General features: G+C 36.8%; 1 protein-coding gene and 1 long non-coding RNA gene across 2 annotated transcripts in view; one reads left to right on the top strand and one right to left on the bottom strand.

Moving 5' to 3' along the window:
• zfyve9b (zinc finger, FYVE domain containing 9b) overlaps positions 1–21,467 on the top strand; it is a 29,614-nt gene extending 8,147 nt beyond the window's left edge. The window contains exons 6-16 of the mRNA XM_087273467.1: positions 1,019–1,141; positions 4,111–4,266; positions 4,353–4,580; positions 6,581–6,663; positions 6,753–6,857; positions 7,579–7,729; positions 10,025–10,105; positions 11,760–11,922; positions 14,835–14,940; positions 18,011–18,187; positions 20,749–21,467. Coding sequence (XP_087129593.1) covers positions 1,019–1,141; positions 4,111–4,266; positions 4,353–4,580; positions 6,581–6,663; positions 6,753–6,857; positions 7,579–7,729; positions 10,025–10,105; positions 11,760–11,922; positions 14,835–14,940; positions 18,011–18,187; positions 20,749–20,910 — 1,535 coding nt within the window. The 3' untranslated portion in view covers positions 20,911–21,467. The remainder of the gene's footprint in view (positions 1–1,018; positions 1,142–4,110; positions 4,267–4,352; positions 4,581–6,580; positions 6,664–6,752; positions 6,858–7,578; positions 7,730–10,024; positions 10,106–11,759; positions 11,923–14,834; positions 14,941–18,010; positions 18,188–20,748) is intronic.
• On the bottom strand, positions 1,518–20,862 carry LOC141376564 (uncharacterized). The gene is made up of 3 exons (XR_015502430.1): positions 20,718–20,862; positions 6,534–6,631; positions 1,518–4,568 (listed from the first exon to the last, which is right to left on the bottom strand). It is a non-coding gene; the product is annotated as an uncharacterized LOC141376564 (long non-coding RNA).
• Positions 21,468–23,330: the final 1,863 nt, after the last annotated feature.

Consider the following 23,330-nt stretch of genomic DNA (forward strand, 5'->3'; position numbering starts at 1 on the left):
CTATTTTTGAAATTTGGCATCCTACCGCACAACACGACATGTTTGCCATTGCAACCAGACTCTTTTTGCAACCAGAGACCCATGTGATGTCATGTGTAACGTAGGTTGGTAATTCCTCTATAATATCAAAGTAAATACAGCCAGGACTTAATATCATCTGCATGAACAGATGACATATGAGCTGAGTGATTTGACACAATACAGCAGTCTACACGTGTTAAACATACGCTTCAAATTTCACAATAAACATGGTAAATTTACAAAAGACACAACAAAACATACCTTAGATACAATAAAACAAATCTTATACCTCTTTGGAGTGGAGCCAAATAGATGTATAATCTGTAAATTTTGCATTTTGCGTTCTGAAACACGTCTTGCGCATTCGATGCCCAAGTTACACATAGTAAACTATCTGCAGTTGTAAGTTATTTGAACTTAGTAAGTTAAATATAGGCTTTAAAATAACTAATGGAGGGAAACTACCATTATTTTCTCACTGGAAAACTTTGTTGCTTATCAAACACAGCCTGAGGCATGAATTTTAATGATGTAAAAGCTACATGAGTCTAGGTTCTCTTGATGACATCAGGTCTGGATGAATGACCTAAAGTAGTCATAAATGCAAATGCATGGCCCATGAGGCTTGTCACAGTTTGTTTTGTCCTTTAATTGGTCCATTGTCCTTTGGATTTTTACATATTGATTTTACATGATAACGGGTAAACAATGGTCTCGAAGGCTCATAATATGTCCATTTGCATATATTGATCTCTTATTATTCTATCATGCCTTTATATATACCTAGATTTTCTTTATAGGGCACCTTTAAATTAGATTTAAAAGCAAATTCTAATTCACAGCAAAATACATTTCTATAGCATTTTGATTTTATGGTGGTTTTTAACCCTTTAACTGGCACCCGTTTATGCACGTCTAAAGTATCTAAAGTATTTGATTTGTATTTTGTACATAATTACGAGGTATTAAAGACCATTTCTTGTGTGTTTATATTCAGATTATACTCTGGAGGAGAAGAGAACAGAGTCGTCACTCTTAGAGGAGTTGGAGAGAGGTCTTGCTGAGCCTTTAGTGTTTGTGCTTAATGCAAACCTTCTGGCTGTGGTGAAGATCGTCAGCTGTATGTTCCTAATCTCCACAGTTCATGAATGTATGGTTTTTTTGGCATGTGGAACCAGTGTGAACTGGAATGGTATATAATATATTGTGATTGAAGTCAGTTTAGTCAGTCAATATGGGTTTTTAGAAGTCAACTCTTTCACTCCATTTACTTCACATCAAACCAGGCTTAAGAATTATAGACTACAGCTATTATAGCACATTTAATACATTACACAGTGCTCACATTACACAATGCTCATAAAAGCCCCTAGCTATGGTCATTAAGTTACTATGGTTACTACTAATGTTTGAGAGTACTGTAAACTGTATTAAAAATTGATTGGAACTGCCTATGCATTTGTCAGGGTTGGCAAGGAGGAACCAAACGCAGAATAGTCAGAAAAAAAACACCGGGTTTATTTACAGGATGGGAAACAAGGCAATGCAGAAGGACAGTTCACGGAATAGTGCAGGGTGACGGCAAAAGAACAGGCTGGCGAGGCATGATACAGAGGGAAGGGTCTTATGGGGGTGGAACAGGCTGGTCAGGAAAGGAGAAATTCAAAACTTTAGGCCAAGCAGTCAGTGAGTAGCTAGCAGAACCTCAGGTCTGGGGAAGGGGTGGCAAACAGATGGAAGTCAGTGGGATCCAAAACCAGCCGAGACTCAGGAGGCAAGTGACACAAGCAACATAACAAAACTAGAAAGCTGGGGAGACAACAGAATCTAAAAGAAGAGTAAGTAAAATTAAACCAGAACAAAGTAAAATAAGAAATATTAAACAGCTCGATAAATAAAATAAAACAAGTAAAGCCTAGTACTATGATATTTTAGGCCCGCTTTGAGCAAGATTTGGAAGTTATTGAGCTCGCCGATAGATCGGGCTGTGATCAGGGAAAAATCTGCGGGTGCTCGGCAGTGTTTATGTGTGAACTTCTGACCAACGCATCAAAGAGGCTCGCTGATGCATCGCCGACACCTCGCAGACAGATCCAATATCTAGCATGCTGAATATTCCAGAGCTGTTGGCCGACTCAACTCACTTGTGGTTAGATGTAGTGACGAGCTGCAGCCAATGAGAGAGCGTCTGTAATGGGCCAGATTAGGCATCGATTCACTCACTTTATTCTGTGTTAACACAGACACGAGAATAGGGTATATTAACAGTGGAACTAGAATTCTATAACTATTAGAATTACCATACTGTCATTCTGACCGTTCTCAAATAAAATGTCATATTCTCAGGTCATATTTAAATTCAAAGCTTCTTTTGAGATATTAAAATTAAGCTTTGAATGTCTGTCATCATATTTTAAGACACCATTACCCAAGAAATATAATTTTTTGGGTAATACAATCATATGTAGTTAAGACAGTAGAACACCCACAAAGGTCTTGGCCTCGCTTTCATTTTCAAACAAGAGCTATTTCGCGGCACAGAATATGCTGTTTTGATATATATCTGAAGTAAATTTATGGTTTTGCTATCAGAATGTTTACGTTAGCAAGAAGTTGCTAGGCAAATAAAGCATGCATATTTAAAGTCACAGCGAAAAGAAGCAGACAGGCATGCAGTCATTTTGACCTATATAGTTATTAAAGATAGATATACTCAGTTCTTTTCTGTTTTTTAAATCAAAAAATGACAATGTTAGAAAGAAATACACAGATATTTAGGAAACGTCAGGGTGTTATAGATGTATCAGTTTTATTTCAAAGAGATGTAGATGCTCTGTTTAACTGTTTTCTCTCTAGTTTAGTGTTCAGTTTTTCCACTTACAAAGTCACCATGTAAATAGCAGATGTGCTATGGTGCGGTGCAACTGACTCTTAAAGGGAATGGGAGATGAGACTCTGATTGTTTTATTCTCAAAACACACCTATAACTCATTAAGAGAATAAGCTCAACCCTGTAAGGCCATGCGCCACGGCGCAGAGTGGATTTTTCCATCCTTAAAAAAACCAAAAGTGGATTCTGACACGCCCTTAATGCGTTTGCGCCCTGCGCTTTGCACTTTGTGCATGGATCATCAAAATAGAGCCCTACGTCTTGAAATATTAAGTCTTGAACTACAAACAGAAATGAAAATTAAAATAAATAAAAAAATAGAGACAAAATCAAAAGCGTAAATGAACTCAAGCTAAAGGACAAAAAGACTTGAACTAGATTAATAATACTAGACTATATAAAACTTTTCTATTAAGGACTAACAAGACTAGCTAGACAAGCACACAAATAGATAGTGTGACAAACCGATAAGGGGGAAATGAGTACAATAAAAAAGTAAAAGAGTAGAGAGCACAGGGAACAGGTTAACATAATTAGACAAAGCCTATACAAGAGGGTGAGGCATAGGAAAACAAGGGGACAAGGGGAACACATGGCCAACAAAAAAGAGACACACAAAACAATCAATGAGAAATTAAACACTGACAGGAGTGACAGGGCTGGATCCTGACACATTAGGTAATGAACAATTAGTCTGTTATATTATTAGATGATAATGCACACTGGAGGTGTAATGCACTTGTTTTTAAATAATTAAATGGACTGAAGTAAAAAATCTTCTGCTTCTACTTTGGTTACCACATCTAAAGACGCATTCTGAAGTTGTATTTCAAGACATTTGTCAGGTTTTTGTCAAACTCCTGTGTGTAGATGTAGTTCCTTACACATCGCATCCAAATTGTATGTAATATATTTTTTTCTGTGGAAAAACAACTGTGGCCTCGGCTCATTTTATCATGCTGATAAAGTGCACTCAAGAACTATGTACTACATAAGGAACTAGTGAACAAGTTAGTGTCTTCAGATGCTGCAAAAGAGCCGGCAATGAAACTTGATTCCAGTTTTGAAATCATCGCCACCAAATCCATATCGTCACATTGTTGTTGTTTTTTTCGAATGTGTGTGCATGTAATGTACTTCTAAAAACAATATGCTGGTGTGTTCATGTAGATTACTGTGGCGTTTTTGCGTTCCTGTAGATGTGAACCGACGGTGCTGGTGTGTAATGTCGAAGGGCATGCATGCTGTTGGACAGCCTGAGGTGGTCATTCTACTGCAGTGTTTGCCGGAGGAGAAGAGATTCCCGACGGATATTTTCAATCATTTCATTCAGATCTACTGGGACGCCCAAACAGGTGACACTTGATTCAGATGTTCAACATTAGACCAAACATCTGCAAAGGCTTGAAAAAATTCTTAATCTTGCTGTTTCTCCAAGTAGCAGGGAAGCTTCTGAATCACCTCAGTCACTCTTTGGTGTCCCGAGGCTTTCTGGGTAATAATGAGCATGCTGGATTTGTTTACGTGCGCCCGACATTCCAGTCTCTGGAGGGCTTGCCATTACCTGCACCACCATTCCTGTTCGGGTTGCTCATGCTCCGTGCAGAGGTTCCATGGGCCAAAGCCTTTCCCCTGAGACTCATGCTGCGTCTAGGAGCTGAGTATAGATGTAAGAAATTACGATTCATATTCAGTACTGTTCAAAAGTTTGGCATTGGAGTGATTTTTAAAAAGGAGCTACTGCATTTTTGGCTATGGAAACAATGCTGGTCCTAATTAAAAATTCCCAGTTTCCTTGAATAAAAACATAATTTTGTTTTATTCTGTGATGTACTGATGATATTTCCTCAAAATGTTAAATAAAAATGTTTATTTATCTTCTCTCGGCACCTGTGCCTTTGGGTTGGGGATCGGGCTCTCTAGTTTGTGCTTACGGGCCAAACAGCAGTGCAGAGTACCTGTTCTTCTTGGGAGGACTGTTGGAAGGTGCTCCAATTGGAGACTCTATCATTCTACTATGGGGACTTCAATGCCCATGTGGGCAACAACAGTGATTACTGGAGAGACATGATTGGGATTGGCATGATTGGCAATCTGCTCTAATCTGATGCAATGTGAGCTGATCTGATCACACTTTCAGTGGTTTTCTGTTGTTGGATTTCTGCACTAGTCACAGTATGTACATATTGAACATCATTACATTTGCGGTAGTTTCATCTGATTTCCGACTGTTTGTCTTTGACACTTGGGTAAAGAGAAAGGCGGACCTGTCAACTGATCACCATCTGTGACTTGGATCCACTTGCAGAGGAACCTGGACTGATCCTTTAGGCCCAAATATATTATGAGGGTCTGCTGGGAATGTCTGGCTGAACCATAATTTAGAGATTTTCAGCTCTCACCTTTGGAAGAACTTTAGGATTAGATCCTGAGGAAAGCTGGAGACATGAGACTGAGTGGTCCTTGTTCTTTGACTCCAATGTAGAAACGGCTAAAGGGGCTGTAGCTGTAACCCAAAAACCCCTTGCTGGATATCGGAAGTAAGGGAAGATGTCAACCTGAAGTAGGAGTCCTACCAGATCTGGTTGGTATGTAGGACTTCTGAAGCAGATGATCAGTACTGACAGGCCAAGAATGTTGCGGCTTGATCAGTCGCAGAAGAGTTTAGGTAGACCATGGAAGGCTCCTAGGAGTATAGGGGTTTGGAGCACTCTGTTAAGGGCTGTATGACCAGAGCAGGATATTGGTTTGCATTGCCGGTAATAAGTCAGACTTGTTCGTCGTGTATGTTGGAAGTCTTTCAGAGCTGGCTTTTGTCACCGGTTCTGTTCATTATCTTTATGGACAGAATTTCTGGGATCTGGATTGGGGATGATGATGTCCTGTTGGCTTCATTCAACCTGTAGCTTCAGCACCCACAGGAACAGTTTGTTGTCGAATATAAAATGGCAGGTTTAAAAACCTGCACCTCAAGTCTGAGACTATTTCCAGGTTGGAGGAGAGTCCTTGTACCAGGTGAAGGATTTCAAGTATTTGAAATCAAGTTGATTTCAAGTATTGGGATTTGCTCAAGAGTGAAGGAAGGAACATGGGTTTGACACATCTCATTGGTGTAGCAGCAATGTGGTCAATGTACCAGTCTGTTGTGGTAAAGGAGTTGAGTTCAATCAATGATTGATTCAATCTGCATTCCTACTCTCACCTATGGTCTTGAGGTTTGGGTCATGTCTGAAGGCACACAATCTTGAATACAAGTGGCCAAAATTAGTGAGGAGCTCAAGAAATTACACAAAGGTTACATCCTTCAAAAACATCATGCCAATGCCAAACCTTGCAATATTAAAAACCTTAATCTCAATGATCTTTAACAGGGATGGGCAAACTTGGTCTTGAAGGGGCCGGTGTCCTGCAGAGTTTTGCTCCAAAGCTAATTAAACACACCTGAACATGCTAATCAGTGTCTTCAAGATCACGAGACAGCAACAGGCAGGTGTGTTTGATTAGGGTTGGAGCTAAACTCTCCAAGACACTGACCCTCCAGGACTGTTTGCCTATCTTAAATCATTTGAATCATCATATAACTCTTATATCAATGTCTATTTGTTTTATTTGAATGACTAACCTTTACCCCTTGAACCACACCGATTGAGTTTTTTTTCTGTCCTGTAGTCTACCCCTGTCCCCTGTTCAGTGTGCGCTTCAGAGAACCTCTATTTGGACCTGTTAACAACAGTATAATGAGACTCTTAGTGGTAAGACTCATTTCATTTACTCTATCCTGTTGCACTGTTTCCTGTTTAGTTCTTTTTAATTGATTTCCATTCTATATTGACTCTTGTAGGATTTCCGTTTTTACCGTTACACATTGCCGACAGTTCCTGGGCTTGTGGTTGATTTAGAGGCAAGAAGTACCTGTATAAGAATACCTAAAACACATCATCCAGAGGTACCACAACATTACACTAACATATCCATCTTTTTACTATGCATAGCATTATAATCTCCTCACGGTTCATCCATCAAATATTAAAAAGGCTACTTGCTAAAATTATTAGCAAATTACTTTCAGCAGACCATGAATAACCGCATGAGCTCAAGATGAGTCTTTCTGCAGAAATATTATGGGTGTATATTGAATATTACTGTGCTTTAGAGAATACAAAGTGAAAATAATCTGGAGAAACAAAACTCAAAAAGAGATACAGATAGGCTCGTGATATTAATGTCATGCCAAAATGCTAAGCGTAAAGTTATTTTCAGATGAACAGATGAAAATAAAACACAAAGCCAAAATGGACCTCTCATTCAATTTTCAATATATTAATGGATTATTTGTAGTGCAACTTATTTAAAGTGATTTATTTCAGTACATTTAAATAGTAGTTCTTCAAACAGAAAGTGCAACCCACAATTGAAACAAAAAACCCCACAAGTGTTGTCACAATTAAAAATAATGGTGGATGAATAAATCCATAATTTTTTTCGAGATCATGGTATCAAAGTAGACTGTAAAAGCATGATATTTTTGTTGAGCGCGCCTGGAATATCAGAAGAATTATCATTACAGTGAAGTTCAACAGATTAGCAGACCTGAGGTACTGTAAAGAGTCATTCCTTCATTTCTCAAGCTAACGAGGCTCTTGGATGTTTATCTGCTGGTGTTTTAGCTGCTGAAGGCTCTGAATAAGTCTAATGAGAGAGTGCTGGCTCTGGGCGCCTGCTTTAATGAGCAGGCCGACTCTCATCTCATTTGCGTGCAGACGGCAGATGGACAGTACCAGACCCAGGCCATCAGCATTCACAGCCAGCCACGTAGAGGTGAGAACGAACATATGAAAGCTAATGACAGATTGTACAATGTCCTCCACTTTTTTTAGCACCCTTGATGGATATGAGCAAAGAAAGCTGTGGACATTTTGTCATTATTGTTTTTTTTTTGCATGAAAATATTAACTAAAAATCTCCTGTCATTAAGAACAAACCATTGCAAACACAGCACATTTTGTCGAAAACTAATGTCTACCTAAGCAAATCTGTTTCTATTGCTTTTTGTTCTCTCCTAGCCAGGAGGCTAATTCTGGTAAAATCCTCAACTCCAACATTTAATCGCTGAATTAAAGATGTTATCTATAACATACAACTAGAAAAACATAGAAAATAATCATGGAACAGAATCTTTACCAAGCTCATGGGAGTCAAACACAATATTAATTCTTTTTCCACTGCACCATGACTTTATATTCTATATTGTTCATTATTTCTGTTTAGTGACAAGACATTTGTCTAAGCAAAGTCAGACCTTACTGTCCTAATTAAATAAATAAAAATCAAGGCAAGATCATATTTTATTTATGTAAAATAAATGTAATCTAGAGGCCTTTACCTTTCATATAAGCCACGTCTGATAGCAAATGATCAACTAGAATTCAAGTTATTATTTGTTGTTCCTAAAAACTTGGATTGGCGACAAGACTTTTGTCAGGTAGTGTATACATCCACAATTATACCCCTGTGAATTCATGTAAGAAATAATGTCTTGAAGTATATTCTTATTGATATTTTACTTGTTTTAATACACACAGTGATGAGCATCAGAAATTGTTCAACCATGACCACCTGTTTCAGGGATATGAAGAAAAAACTCAACCAGTTATTTACTCAAACTCACTCAGTTATTCAATACAGTGAGAAAAACCAAAGAATAGAGCTGTGAATTGACATAAAAGGTTGTTGAGAATAGGGAAATGGAAATAGGATAGTTTAAGTGGCCACAGTTTAATCACAATTGGAAAGTTTCAAAAGTTAACTGATTTGGGGTCAGAAAGTCCAAATAAAGATTCCAAAAACTAAATGTTTAAAAAACAAACTCAATCAAATTTAATTAAATTGTCATCAAAAGGGTTGAAGAAAAAAAGAGCCATTTTACAGCCTTCTCTGCTCATAGTGTGCTATAAATACTGTTGAAGTCAGAATTATTAGCCCCCCTTTGATTTTTTTTTTCAACAAAGCATGTTTAACAAAGCATGAAAATTTTTAACAGTTGGTCCGATAACATTTTTTCTTCTAGGAAAAATGTTATTTGTTTTATTTAGGCTAGAGTAAAAGCAGTTTCTAATTTTTTAAAAGCCATTTTAAGGTCAAAATTATTAGTCCCTTTAAGATATTTTTCCCCGATTGTGTACAGAACAAACCATCATTATACAATGATTTGCCCAATTACCCTTACCTGCCCAGTTAACCTTGTTATCCTAGTTAAGTATTTAAATTGCCTATTAAGCTGAATACTAGTGTCTTGATAAATATCTAATGAAATACTGTTTACTGTCATCATGACAAAGATAATTAGTGATGAGTTATTATAAGCTATTATATTTAGAAATGTGTTGGAAAAAATCTCTCCGTTAAACAGAAATTGAGGGAAAAAATAAACAGAGGGGCTCATTTTTTCTTTTCTTTTTTATATATTTCCCAAATTATGTTTAACAGAGCAAGGTCATTTTCACAGTATGTTAATGTTTTTTTCTTCTGGAGAACGTCTTATTATTATTTTTTTTTTTTTTAGTAGAATAAAAGCAGTTTTGACCATTTTAAGGTCAAACTTATTAGCCCCATTAAGCTATATATATATATATATATATATATATATATATATATATATATATTGATAGTCTACAGAACAAACCATTGTTATACAATAACTTGCCTAACTACTCTAACCCGCCTAGTTAACCTAATTAACCTAGTTAAGCCTTTAAATGTCACTTTAAGCTGTATAGAAGTGTCTTGAAAAATATCTAGTCAAATATTATTTACTGTCATCATGGCAAAGATAAAAGAAATCAGTTATTAGAGATGAGTTATTAAAGCTATTATGTTTATAAATGTGCTGAAGAAATCTTCTCTCCGTTAAACAGAAATTGAGGGAAAAAATAAACAGGGGTGCTAATAATTCAGGGTAGCTAAAAATTCTGACTTCAACTGTATGTTTTGTTTGTTTTTTACTTGAATGACCACTTGAGGGCGCTGTCTGGCTCTCACACAAAGTTTGTTTGATTCATTGTTGACAGGAATTCTCTCACTCCATCTGAATCTTTGTTTCTGTTCATCTTTCAGTCACCGGCTCATGTTTTTTCGTGTTCAGTGGAGCACTCAAACCTTCTTCAGGGTACTTGGCCAAGTCCAGCATTGTGGAAGGTTAAACATTTGTTATCTGAGCATTTCCATTGATTCATGTCACAGAAATTGAATGTTAATGTCCACAGATGCCACCCAGTTTGTGTACTTCACAAAAAATAAAAATAAATAAAGCTAGCAAATGCTGGGAATGTAAGCTTTGATGCTGGTTAGCTGGTTTAAGCTGGTTCTTCAGCTGGTGACCACCAAGAACCAGCCTAAACCAGTATCAAAAACAAACTTTATCAGTGTATGTTTGTGTTTTTAGCTGGGTTGTGCACTATTATATTCTATTTTTATATAAAAACAGTGCATATAAAAATTAGAGAGCAACATAATTTCTAAGAAGTCAATTTCTTTGAAGTCGTTTTAACCCTAGCAGGAGTAAAAGAGCTGATAATTTACATATTTTCTGAAGAATAGTATATACAACTTAAATAAAATTTTTTTTTAAAACAACTCAATAATCGAACACCTTCAGAATCCTCCTGAAGTGATTTTTGGTCATCTAAACCTGGTGGTAATTCCCTTTACCTTAGAACCCTTAATTCACCAAGCCTTCCAGTTTTCACAAACTTTGCAAGATGCGGAGCCGTTCTAAAGTAAATGAAAGCCTCTGACAGCAGGTTGAGCAGATGAAGACCAAATTGAGGACACTTTCAGTCATAGCAAGAGAACTCAATTTGTTCCAGATCTGTCATTTCTAGAATAATGTATCTTTATGATGTCATTCAGTCCTCCAAAAAGTCCACAAAATAAAATGGGAAAGAATACAAGTTAATGCAGAGAATCACTTTTGTCAGTTGGCTCAACACTGAAGCTGGAATTGCTCACCAGTTCAATAATATATTACATTATTTCTGGGAAAAAATAGTAGAGTATTTACAAATTGTTCTTTAATTTAGATCATGCTGTGGTGTGTTCATTCAAATAATACACTTCAAATACCACTTAATTAGCCAAGGATTAAATAGTTGTGCACTTGTGTTGAAGTATGCACTTGTGTTGTATACAGTATACACTAGACAGTTGAGTTTATGGAAAATACATTAACTTCATAGTTAAAAATACTATAGTAATTTATAGTAAATACTAAATTACTTGAATTAATCTGTTGTGGTAATCCTATTGTGGTAATATAACCATTATAGTAATAATATAATGAGCCTACAACTGTACTAATAATTTCTACAAGTATAGGTTATATTATTCTCAAATACTCCACAATTTACTATAATTCAAATTTCAAGTATACTACAGTATTTATTCAGTTTTTAGTTGACAATACTACAGTATGCTGCCGTATGTTGAAAACACTATAATAATATACCAGGGGTGGCCAACCCTGTTCCTGGAGAGCCACCTTCCTGCAGATTTCAGTTGCAACCCATATCAAACACACCTGATCCAATTAATTAATACCTGAACACCATGGGATAATTACAGGCAGGTGTGTTTGATTATAGGTTGCAACTGAAATCTGCAGGAAGGTGGCTCTCCAGGAGCAGGGTTGGCCACCCATGATATATACAGTATAAATCACTTAACTAGAATATTTGGTTCAAAACACTATAGTATGTGGCTAGTGTATCTTTGGGACACAACTTGTGTGTTTCTAACATGTGATAGAATGTGTGCATGTGCTAAAATTCCATGTATCTGTTCCTCATTACAGATGGTTTGATGGTGCAGATCACCATGGAGACCATGGCTGAGTTACGTCGATGCCTGCGGGACATGAAAGACTTCACAGTGACCTGTGGAAAACTCCACCCAGCAGAGAGACAGGAATATGTGCACATTCAGTGGCAGGATGAAGAGCCGCGCTTTAATAAAGGGTTAGAAACAAACGTACATTCAGTTAGTGTGCTCACCCAAGCAGAATCAAGTTTGAAGGAACACGACTAATTTTACAACTCCTCTAGAGTTTTTTTTACAAGTTAGTTCATCAATTTACAGCTAGCTTGATATTTTACATGTAGAAAATAAAAAAGAGGGAAGAAAAAAAAGACAAACCAGGAAGAAAAAATAATAAAAAGGGACAAAAAGATGTTTAAATGAGTGCCCTTGTCATAGGTCACTTATATATAACAATACTGTATATCTAATTAGGAAATTTGTTTCTTGAAGTTGCAATTCATATGTTATTAATATTCAATCAATGTAATTACAGAGCTCTGGGTGTCAGAGAACAGCAAAACAGGCGGTCTGTGTCAGCTGAGCACACACACACTTCCTCTTCCCCCTCCCATATTTATTACCGTCTCTCTTCAGCCTTGCCCGGGGGCACTTCAGTAAGGCCCAATCCCAATTTTATTTTTGTACCCCTACCCCTTCCCCTTGGCCCTTACAACAGAGGGTTAAGGGGAAGGGCTTCAAAATTTACCCCTAAGAATTGGGACAGCACTACACCACCTGCACACGTCATCATATGTCCTCGCAATCTTGTGCTTCATGTGAGATCAGACGAACGCGACTGCTGTAGTTATTCCAGTTGTGTTATTTATTAGTATTTATCTTCAGGAAATCACTGAAGGCATATATTCTGTTATAATAACAATATAATGTGGCAATATGATCGTAACTGTACTGTGTATTTACACGGTGGCCATATTCATCAATGTAAACACACCAAAAACAACATTAACATTACAGCAGACACTGTAAAAAGCTCATTCCTAGCCACTAGACATTATTGAAAGGGTATTGGAGTGTCTGAATGTTGTGGGACTGCTGTACAGGAGGTATTAATAGGGATTATAGATCGCGAAATGTAGCGTTTTTTTATTTTTATTATTTTTATTTTTTTTTGCGCAAGCATGACGGTTAAACATGAATGCGGTTATGAATATATTAAAACATGTGTTTGTTTGTCGTAAAAATTCATAATAATGACAAAACATACTAATTTGTGAATCTCCTTACTTCCGGGTTTAGCAATACTGTCGTTGTGGCCGGTGTAATCTGGGAAATTTTCTTTTCACTTTTCAAGTGTGGTCCTGAAAAATCTTTAAAAAAGGGGGGCTATTCACCTCTTCCCCTTAGCCCTACACCTTTAAGCTAAAGAAAATTGGGACACCCCTACCCCTTGGCGTGTACGTAAGGTAAGGGGTAAGGGGAAGGGCTAAGGGGTAGAATTGGGATTAGGCCTAAGATAGATCCTCAATCCAGATCAGTTCAATCAAAAGTTATTAGGCAGAAGAGTTAATCTGCACAGAAAAAGCTATGCATACACATAACAGCCCACAAGAGAGTGAACCTGTGCTCCTCCCGTCTGTAATTGTTCCTGTAAACGAGCACACACTCAAAGTAGAGTTGTAACATTTTGGTGATAACAAGTACCGAGGAGTTAACTTCTCGGTTATCAGTCACACAAAGCCACAGCTGTTACGGAGCAAAGTAATATGAAGATAAGTACATCAGTATAAGTTTGTGTAATTAGTTAAAAACAGAATTAAACTATTAATGCAATGATTAGTCTATTAATGCATAGGATAATTTTCATCAAATTTCATCAAAAATTACTTCATAAATTATATTTTTGATCTGCTTTTGAAGCACTCGGGGCATACACCTACTGTAGCAGAGCAACTGTTGGATCTTCAGAGATGTCATAATGGAAGATTTCCTTGAGAGCATCAAATGCATCTTTGAGTTGTACCATTTTTGGATCCATTCAGATGATCTCTGGGTCTTCTGGGAACACTTTTAGCTTAGCTTAGGATAAATCGTTGAATTGGATCAGTGGTTCTCAAAGTGGGGGTCGGGACCCCTCAGGGGGTCGCGAGATAACTAAGAGGGGTCGCTTGGCGATTTCCAAAAATCAACATTTTATTAAACTATAAGAATTACCATAATTTATTCATAACCTACAGGAGAACAAAATAATTAATAGTAACATTGTTAACATGTTAATAATAAACATAAAAAAACAACATGCAACTAAAAAGCCATCAGCCTTTCAAAATGTTTTGTTTTTGCGACCCCAGGGGTGATTGCATTATATTAAAGACACAGCAATAGCGTCAGACATTGATTTTATGGCACCAGGTTAAACTTTCTGACACCTTTACGGCATTAAAATAAATACAGACCACAACTGAACATGGAGGATGGTCTCCGAGTTGCGTTCTCAAAAAATAAACAATGAATAGACCTGGGCCTATTGGTATGTGTGCACTGTTGTGTGCAAGGTTTATATATAACCACTTGAGAGGATATTGGGTGTCGCGAGTAACTGGTATTGTTATTTTGGGGGTCATGGGCTAAAAAGTTTGACAACTACTAAATTAGACCATTAGCATTTCACTTAAATAATAAGTTTAGATACATTTTCTATTTAAAGCTCGACTCTTCTGTTGTAACATCATGTACTAGAACCAATGGAAAATGAAAAGTTGCTATTTTCTATACTGATAAGGCTAGAAACTTTCCTAAACTAGCAACTTTTCATTTTTGTTGGCCTTAATACACGATGTTATTACAGAAGTCAAGCTTTAAATAGGAAAATTACCAAAACTCTAGTCATTTTTGAGTGAGATGCTGATGGTCTAATCCAATTAATTGATTTATTCTAAGCTAAGCTAAAATAGCTCCCTCTAGACCTGAAAATCAACTGAATGGATTTAAAAATGGTAAAAACTGAACTGTTTAACTTGAGGGGAGTTGTAAAATTAGCCTATTCTCAGAAAAGTGAAGTGTTCATCTAAGCCTGTGCTGTTTTTCTCTGATTTTGTTCTGCATCTCACAGCATTGTCAGCCCCATTGATGGCAAGTCTATGGAGTCTCTCACCAACATCAAGACCCATCAGCGCTTAGAATTCAGAGCCAATGGGAAGCTCATACGCTGGACAGAGGTAAACAGATTCACAAACCAACGCATGCAACTTACTATTTAATGTACAGAAATGAAAGATTTGAAATTATTGTTTTGCACTTTCTAGTACTGAATAATCACATTTCCACCTGATGGCTAAAATCAGCGTCAATTGAAGAGTATTTTGCGGACATTTTAAAATATTAATAATTGCATAGCGGCATGTGAAAAACAAAATAATCCACTCTAGCATCATTGCAGCAATGTTTTTACAATCAATTATAATAAAAGAAAAAAACATATGATAACCCCGAAAGGAACCCTCTACTTAAATATGTATTCCCATACATATATTTGTGTATAAAGATACATATATGTTATGCTGTGACATAAAGATGTGTATGACATAGAAAATAGTATTAGGATTTAGTTTGCTTGCTATTATATTATATTATATTATATTATATTATATTATATTATATTATATTATATTATATTATATTATATTATATTATATTATATTATATTTAATTTTATTAGATTAGATTAGATTTTACTATATTATATTATATTACATTATATTTTATTACAATATATCATATTTTATTATATTATAATACTTTATATTTTATTACATTATATTATATTATATTATATTTGATTATATTGTATTGTATTTCATTATATTATATTTTATTTTATTATTTTATAAATAATAACTAGAAAAGTAAAGTTTGTAGACAAACTTTACGGTGTCTTGAGAAAGTTTAGCCTGAAAGTTTAAAGTAGTTTTAAAGTTTAAAATAATAAAGTAGTTTATAAGAAGTTTGAAATAGTTGTAACTACATATAGGTTATCATGTTTCTAGTATGCTGTAAGGTCCACACAGGTTGTGGTCCACTGGTGGATGAAGGTTCACTGCATGTTTGGTCTCTTCAGTGCACAATGTTGATTTACTTTAAATTTGACTCATATCTGACTCCAATTTGAATATGAGGTGGTTTAGAATATCAATATATTTATCTTTTGTTTTATCTGACTCTAATCATAAAACGTTTTTTCATTATAGAATTTAGATAAATGTTTGAACCTTTTATCTTCACTCGTAATTATCACATTTGTTCATTGGGTGCTCATGTCGCTTAGAGAGATCGCCCCGGCCGATGACGTCCCTCACGGTCACACTCTTGAATATTAAACAGAGGTAGATGACTACTACTTTTAGATGGCCGCTCCCATGCTTGCTCATTCATAAAGTATTTTTGATTAGTCCTCCTTAGATGTACACCCTTGAGTAAAGACTCTATATCATTTCCAATCAGAGGTTAGGGCCATTATTATAATATTATTATATTATAAATGTAACGACTACTGTACTCTATAATAATTTTGGTTTCCCCAAGCCCATGGTTTCCCATATGAACCTAATTTAGAATAACATTACTTTCAAACAAGGGTTGGGTACCCTATCTAGGTTAGTCGTGCAACTCCTTGTTGTCTTAGACGGAAGTTCCACCTAAGTCCACTCTTGAATCAATATCAAGAGTCAGTCGGATCCCTAAAATACAGTTAGTGTGCCCAATGCTCCATCTCAACTGGATTTTAGTCCCGTCTACTGACCTGACACAGGAAGTGCAGAAACAAGGATATAGCTTAATCTACTGGAATGAATAATTACAGAGTAAGCAAAATATGTTCAAACATAACAATTTAATAGTCAGGTAAATGTGTATTATGCCAATTCATTCAGTCAATTCATAAACGATCAATACAAAACATCAAATTCTCAAAGATAAATCCAAGATTAAAAGATGCATACCTGACTTCAAAATATACATAACATGGAACATGAAGTTCCACACTATGGGCTGATCTGGATAACAGAATAACGCCGAACATTTAGAAACTTTCCTTTAAGTAGTAAATCCAAGAATCCCCTCAAGGACAGGGGTGTGTGAATAACAAGTCATTTGCATTTAGTGAAAGAGTTTCTGCCTGTAGGAAAGGCACAGCCTTCGCAGTGGTTCAAAAGATACCTGAAGTTATATATCTATTGTTTTGATCATGTCCATTTCTGAGGAAATGAGATCATTGTACCAGTCGCACTGAGACATTTCAAAGGATATCAAACATAATAAATAAAGTCACTCGGGTTGATTTAGAACATTCAGACTTTGAAATGACCATTCTGTATGAGTACAGTATGTAGAGACGGTGGTTAAACAAATGGTTGCAGGGGTGCTTCAAATGTAAATGAAGGTGGGGAGCTGGTTTTTCCCGCATTCCCACCTGCTGGATTGTGGAGCTGATTATTTCTGTGTTTCAGCTCATATTTGAATTGTCAAAGAAATCAAAGTATTTGTGGTATCTCAAGTCTTACAATGCATTGGCATGTTTCTTGGTAGGCTGTTGATAGGGGGTTCTGAGTGGTTGCTACGGTGTTCTGAATGGTTGCTAGGATGTTCTGAGTGGTTGCTAGACGGTTGCTAAGCTGTTGCTAGGGTGTTTTGTCTGGTTAAGGCGTAGCTAGGTGGTTGCTAAGATGTTCTGAGTGGTTGCTAGGGTGTTCTGAGTAGTTGCTAAAGCTTTGCTAGGGTGTTTTATGTGGTTGCTAAGATGTTACTAGGGTGTTCTGTGTTCTGACATTTACTAATTCCCTATGTACCTACTACATACTACAAATAAAATTAAATTTAATGAGTCAAATCAGAGTTTTAAAGAAGTAAACATGTTGAAAAGGTTTTATACAAATGTTTCAGTGGTTCCCTAATTTAGATGTATAGTCATGGATTATGCCATGAGTCTCAAACTCAATTCCCAGAGGGCTGCAGCTCTGACAGTTTTGCTCCAACCGTAATCAAACACAGCTGATCCAATTAATCAAGTTGTTTAAAAGAGTCTTGAACACCTTGATTAGTTGCATCAGCTGTGTTTGACTAGGGTTGAAGCAATACTACAGAGCAGCGGCCCTCCAGGAATCCAGTTTGAGACCTATAAATTAAGTGCTTGCTTCATCTTTATCTGAATGATAATTGATTGAAACTCTACGGCTAAAAAGGCTTTCAAAAACTACTTTATGCAAATCAATATTTTCTGTTTGAACTTGACAGGTGTACTACTTGCTGAAAGACCAGCATCCAAATGGTCTGAATAATCACACCAGCCATAACCGTCTAACAGAACGTCTTGCCCGGGCATTCTGCCTGGCACTGTGCCAGTCTCTCTGTTTGCTGAAGGAGGACGGCATGACCAAACTGGCACTGAGAGTTATCCTGGATGGACAGAAGGTGAGACAGGGCTCTATTTTTTTAACGTCATATAGACACTCACCAGCCACTTTATTAGGTATTCCTTGCTAGTGCTAGGCATAAAATCAATGTGTTGGGAGCATTCCTCAGAGATGTTGACCTGTTTTGACATGATGCTGGACTGAGATCTGGTGTTTGTGAAGGTCATTTGGAATATAGAGTATAGTGAACTCATTATCAGTTTGTTAAGTAACAAATTACAAATACTCAGATTAATGTCATTCAGTAATTTTTCTCAGGAATTGTACTTTACTAAGTAGTACACTTAAGTACATTTTTGTGTAGTTTATTTACTTTCAGTAATGACTTTATTTATTTGTTTATTTTTTATATTTATTTAGCAAAGTAGAATGATTAGTCTTGTGATTTCCATTCAAATTGTATGTAGAAAAATGGCATCATGCTCAAGACACGGGTGCTTTATAAATGCAGCAACCATGTACAGTGTGGAAGCTTTAAAATTGTGCAAGACAACACAAATGGCCTTAAACAATAACTTAATGCACTACAGAATGTTACGTTTTCACACACACATACACACACACACACACACACACACACACACACACACACACGCACACACACACGCACAAATAGCATGCAAGCTTGAGTACTTTTAAAAGTACTACTTTTTACTCATACTTGAAGTAATATTTACAACAGACACATACATCTGATAGACGTCATAGTGGTAACGTTCAGGCAACATCAAGCTGTAACATCATTAGACGGTGATATTTGGTTCACTTTAGGTTGGACGTTGGACATTGACGTCAACCTGATTTTCATTTTCAAACAAAATTCAATGTTCCCACGATGATGACGTCTTGTGTCTGCTGGGTGTTTAGGGACATTTCAGTCATCATACTGTAAACATCTGTCATCTCATCAGAACATGCATCTAAACAGCCTCTGGATCAATGCGTGTAAAGATTTTGGACATCTTCTTGGATATTTCAATGCTTCCAAACAGTTTGCTGCAATTATAAATTGCCCATAACTTGAGGTAGTTTATTATGATGCAATTAACTTTCCATGTGGGGTTTGATTGGACAGGAATCACTGATTCTTCCCTGTTGATCACCCCTGACCTACTTTCTGCTGAATCTGAATTTCACCATCTGAATTTCTGGTTTTGAATTTTAGAATATTGAATCTGATGTTCTGAATTTCTTCATTTTGAATATTTGACACTGTATTTCTACAAACTGGACATCTGCATTCCATGAATTCAGAACACAAAAAGTTTGAAAATACGCCTATAAAAAAATCAGCCTTGAAAAATCCAGCCCTAAATTTCAGATGTTCAATGTTCAAGTTATGAAATTCGAATTCAAATTAAGAAATTCAAACTTAAATTAAGAAATTCTAATTCAAAACAATTTATAACAGCACAAAGATTCAGATTTATTAAATTACAATTGTCAATAATTCAAATGAACACAATTCAAATTCAGATTGTTTTGGCATATTATTAGCTCCATATTACCCTAGCCCTAAAACCTGATAGGAAACCTGTGGCAAATTCTGAATGTCAAAACACCCCATTAAGAATGTTGATTTGTTTTTTTTTTTTATGGATTCAAGCATTTTGAATCACAAGGAGACATGTTCTCATTAACAACCTTTATAGAACACAACTACGTCACATCCATCTCATTTTACAATTTCATGTCCTCGTAAACAGCATAAAACTGTACACATAACAGTACTTCTTCTAGAGACCTTGTGTTGGTTAGGGAAAGATTTGGAAAATTAAAGGGTTAGTTCACACTAAAATGCTGTTATTAATTACTAAAGCTCATGTCGTTCCAAACCCTCAAGTACTTAATTCGTCTTCAAAACACAAATTAAGATGTCCCAACTCATTCAACTTCAGCCTCATTCCCAATGTCCCAACCTCATTCAAGTTAACCAAGCTTTCTGGAATACCCCTGTGGTGTTGAAAAATCTGTTGAAACCTGAAAGGAAACCTGTGGCAAATTCTGAATGTCAAAAGACCCCATTAAGAATGTTTCTTTTAAAACATGGATTCAAGCATTTTGAATCACAAGGGCACAAGACACGTTCTCAAAAACGACCTTAATAGAGCACAGCTAAGTCACATCCTTCTCATTATACAATTTCATGTCCTCGTAAACAACATAAACCTGTACACACAAACACACCACGGATTAAATTTGTTCACATTTTTGTTTTCTTCAAAACAAAAATACTTAATTCCTTGTCACTGTATCTGGTGACTTTTCCACTTCTCCAACTGTTAGTTTAGTACTACAATGTATCGTTTGTACTCATTTTCTGCACTGTATTTTCAATCCAGCATGTGCCCTTGCAGTTGCTTTAATTATCATAGTTGAGTATTTTATAAGGGCAGGTCAGGAGTGAAGCATGTGAGTGCGACATGCCTGACCTTCTACCCAGTGACATTATCGTTCTGCTTCATTAATGCCGTTTGATGAAAGATTTAGAATTGGAGCAAAGGTTATGATCACACCAAAGAACAAACCTTTTCTTATTCCCATTTCTCTGATCTTCAGATGGAGTTTTTGGCAGGCAGTAACGGCCAGCGCCTTCCAGCCCCGTACCAGGACTGTCTGAACCAATCGTTAATGTCTGTGGTGCAGAGTAACTCTCAGTACCAGGGTCTCGCCGCCTGCCAGCTGGAGCTCATCTTCTATATTCTGGAGGACACGTCATAGAGACGGACGGACGGACCACCCACTGTCACATGTGCCAATACTTGCAGAAACCTCATGAGCATAACCTCGGAGTTCAGTATCATTTGAGAGTGGAATGTGGCAGATCTTCCCATGGGGCAGCTTATTTTTAGTAGTTTAGTCAATACCCTACTGCTCACTGTGAATCAGTCTGGGGTTAGAACATCGAAAGGCTTTAAGATCTACTAACAGTCATAACTAGAGGTCGACCAGTCAGTTGTTTTTGCTGATTGATAAACATCTCATTGAACTATCATTTAAAGCTGTGTTTCTCAACCATGTTCCTGGAGGACCACCAACACTGCATGTTTGGGTAGTCTCATTTATCTGTCACATCCATTACAGGTCTTTTAGTCTTTGCTAATGAGCTGATGATGTGAATCAGGGGTGTTTGGTTAAGGAGACATGGAAAATGTGCAGAGCCGGTGGTCCTCCAGGAACATGGTTGAGAAACACTGATTTAAACACTCCACTTTTTGTAAACAGGCTAACTTTACAACTCCACAAGAAATAAACTGTGAAGTGTTACCATTTTTTAATCAATTCAACCAATCTCTGGGTCTGGCAGGAGCACTTTTAGCTTAGCTTAGCTTAGCATAGATCATTGAATCGGATTACATAATTAGATCAAATAGTTTGAGAAGGGTCTGGATGCAGACCTGGTGCAGTGCAATCTGAGCTGCATTCAATGCTTTTTAATGCGCTCGCCTAACCTCACCCCCTACCCTATTCGTCACAGTGACGTCCCTCACTCCATTGGGTGCATTGTGTCTGACATTGCATCGCTGAGTAATGGAATCTCAGCTTGCATCATAAAGGCTGCATCTAGATACTATTGAATAGTTTTGATAATTTTCCTGTTTAAAGCTTGACTTTTCTGTAGAACATTGTGTACTAAGACTGACGGAAAATGAAAAGTTGATATTTTGTAAGCTGGTATGGCTATGAACAATAGCAGGGATCACCAAACTTGTTCCTGGAGGTCCGGTGTCCTGCAGATTTTAGCTCCAACTCTAATCAAACACACCTGAACAAGCTAATCAAGATCTAACTAGGTATACTTGAAACACCCAGGCAGGTGTGTTGAGGCAAGTTGGAGCTAAACCCTGCAGGGCACCGGACCTCCAGGAATGAGATTGGTGACCCCTGAACTATACCAACTCCTGCGTAATAATCAAGGAACTTTGCTGTACTTTGCAGGCACAATATTATACAGCACCTGAAAAATCAGCTAATTTTCGTTAATTTAACCAATGTGACCACCATGGAGACTTTTGTGGGAGATGATTCAGAACTTTTTTCTGACGCTGCATTATATATTTGTGCCTGCTGCAGCTATAGTACGGCAGCAAAGTTGATTATTACAATGGAATGGAATTCATTTGTAAGTCACTTTGGATAAAAGCGTCTGCTGAATGACTAAATGTAAATGAAATGAAACTACAGAAGAGACAAGCTTTAAACTCTTTAATCACTTGAGCAAGATGATGAGTAAATTATGAGTGAACTTTCATTTTTGGGTGAACAATCCCTTTAAGCACTTAATGAAGTTTATTTATAAACTAAGTTCGAGAGGATCACATGATTATGATTGATCAGGGCTGATCCCACATTGGCCAATTCATGATTCACCAATCAGAAAATTCCAAAGTTTCCATAAATAACCGAAGGTCCAGACCACAATCATCTTTGTTTTGAAAAATCCCCCCCTTTCTCCCCTCCTCTCCTTTCCTAGATGTGCAGCACGGCAGCTCATTGATTAGCACTGTCACCCCACAGCAAGAATGTCACTGTTTCTAGTCCTTACCGAGCCAGCTGATGTTTCTGTGCAGAGTTTACATGTTCTCCACGTGCTTGTGTAGGATTCCCCCGGTTTCCACCCACCATTCAAAAACATGCAAATTAAGTGAATTGACTAATACAAATCACCACTATAGACGAGCTCCTATTAACCAGTTATCTCTTCATAACAATCCCTACTTGCTCATTAGCTACAAACAGCAGGGGAGTTATCGAGATCTAACTGAGCTCAAACTCCCCTCTTGCCTTGCAAACTGGAGGGGGCCCTGAGCTGGAGGATCTTATGAGCTCAGGGTTCCCTCCCGGGACAGCATGCCCAACTTGCTTTATAATCACTCATCAGATAAATGTGAACTCTTGAAACTTCAATTACTGTAGTTTAAAATTGATTAAGTATACTAAAAAGTAAGTAAAGCCCTTAAGTTGACTTAACTTCACTGCAAAAAATGCTTTTCTTACTTAGATTTTTTGTCTTGTTTCTAGTCCAAATATCTAAAAGTTCCTAAATCAAGAAGAATTTTCTAAACAAGCAAAACATATTGCCTTGTTTTGAGAAATATTATGCCAATATTAAGTCAATTTTTCCTTAAAACAAGCAAAAT

This window comes from Danio rerio, chromosome 11 (assembly GCF_052040795.2).
Source record: "Danio rerio strain M-AB ecotype USA chromosome 11, GRCz13ab, whole genome shotgun sequence".
In the NCBI taxonomy this organism is placed as follows: domain Eukaryota; kingdom Metazoa; phylum Chordata; class Actinopteri; order Cypriniformes; family Danionidae; genus Danio; species Danio rerio.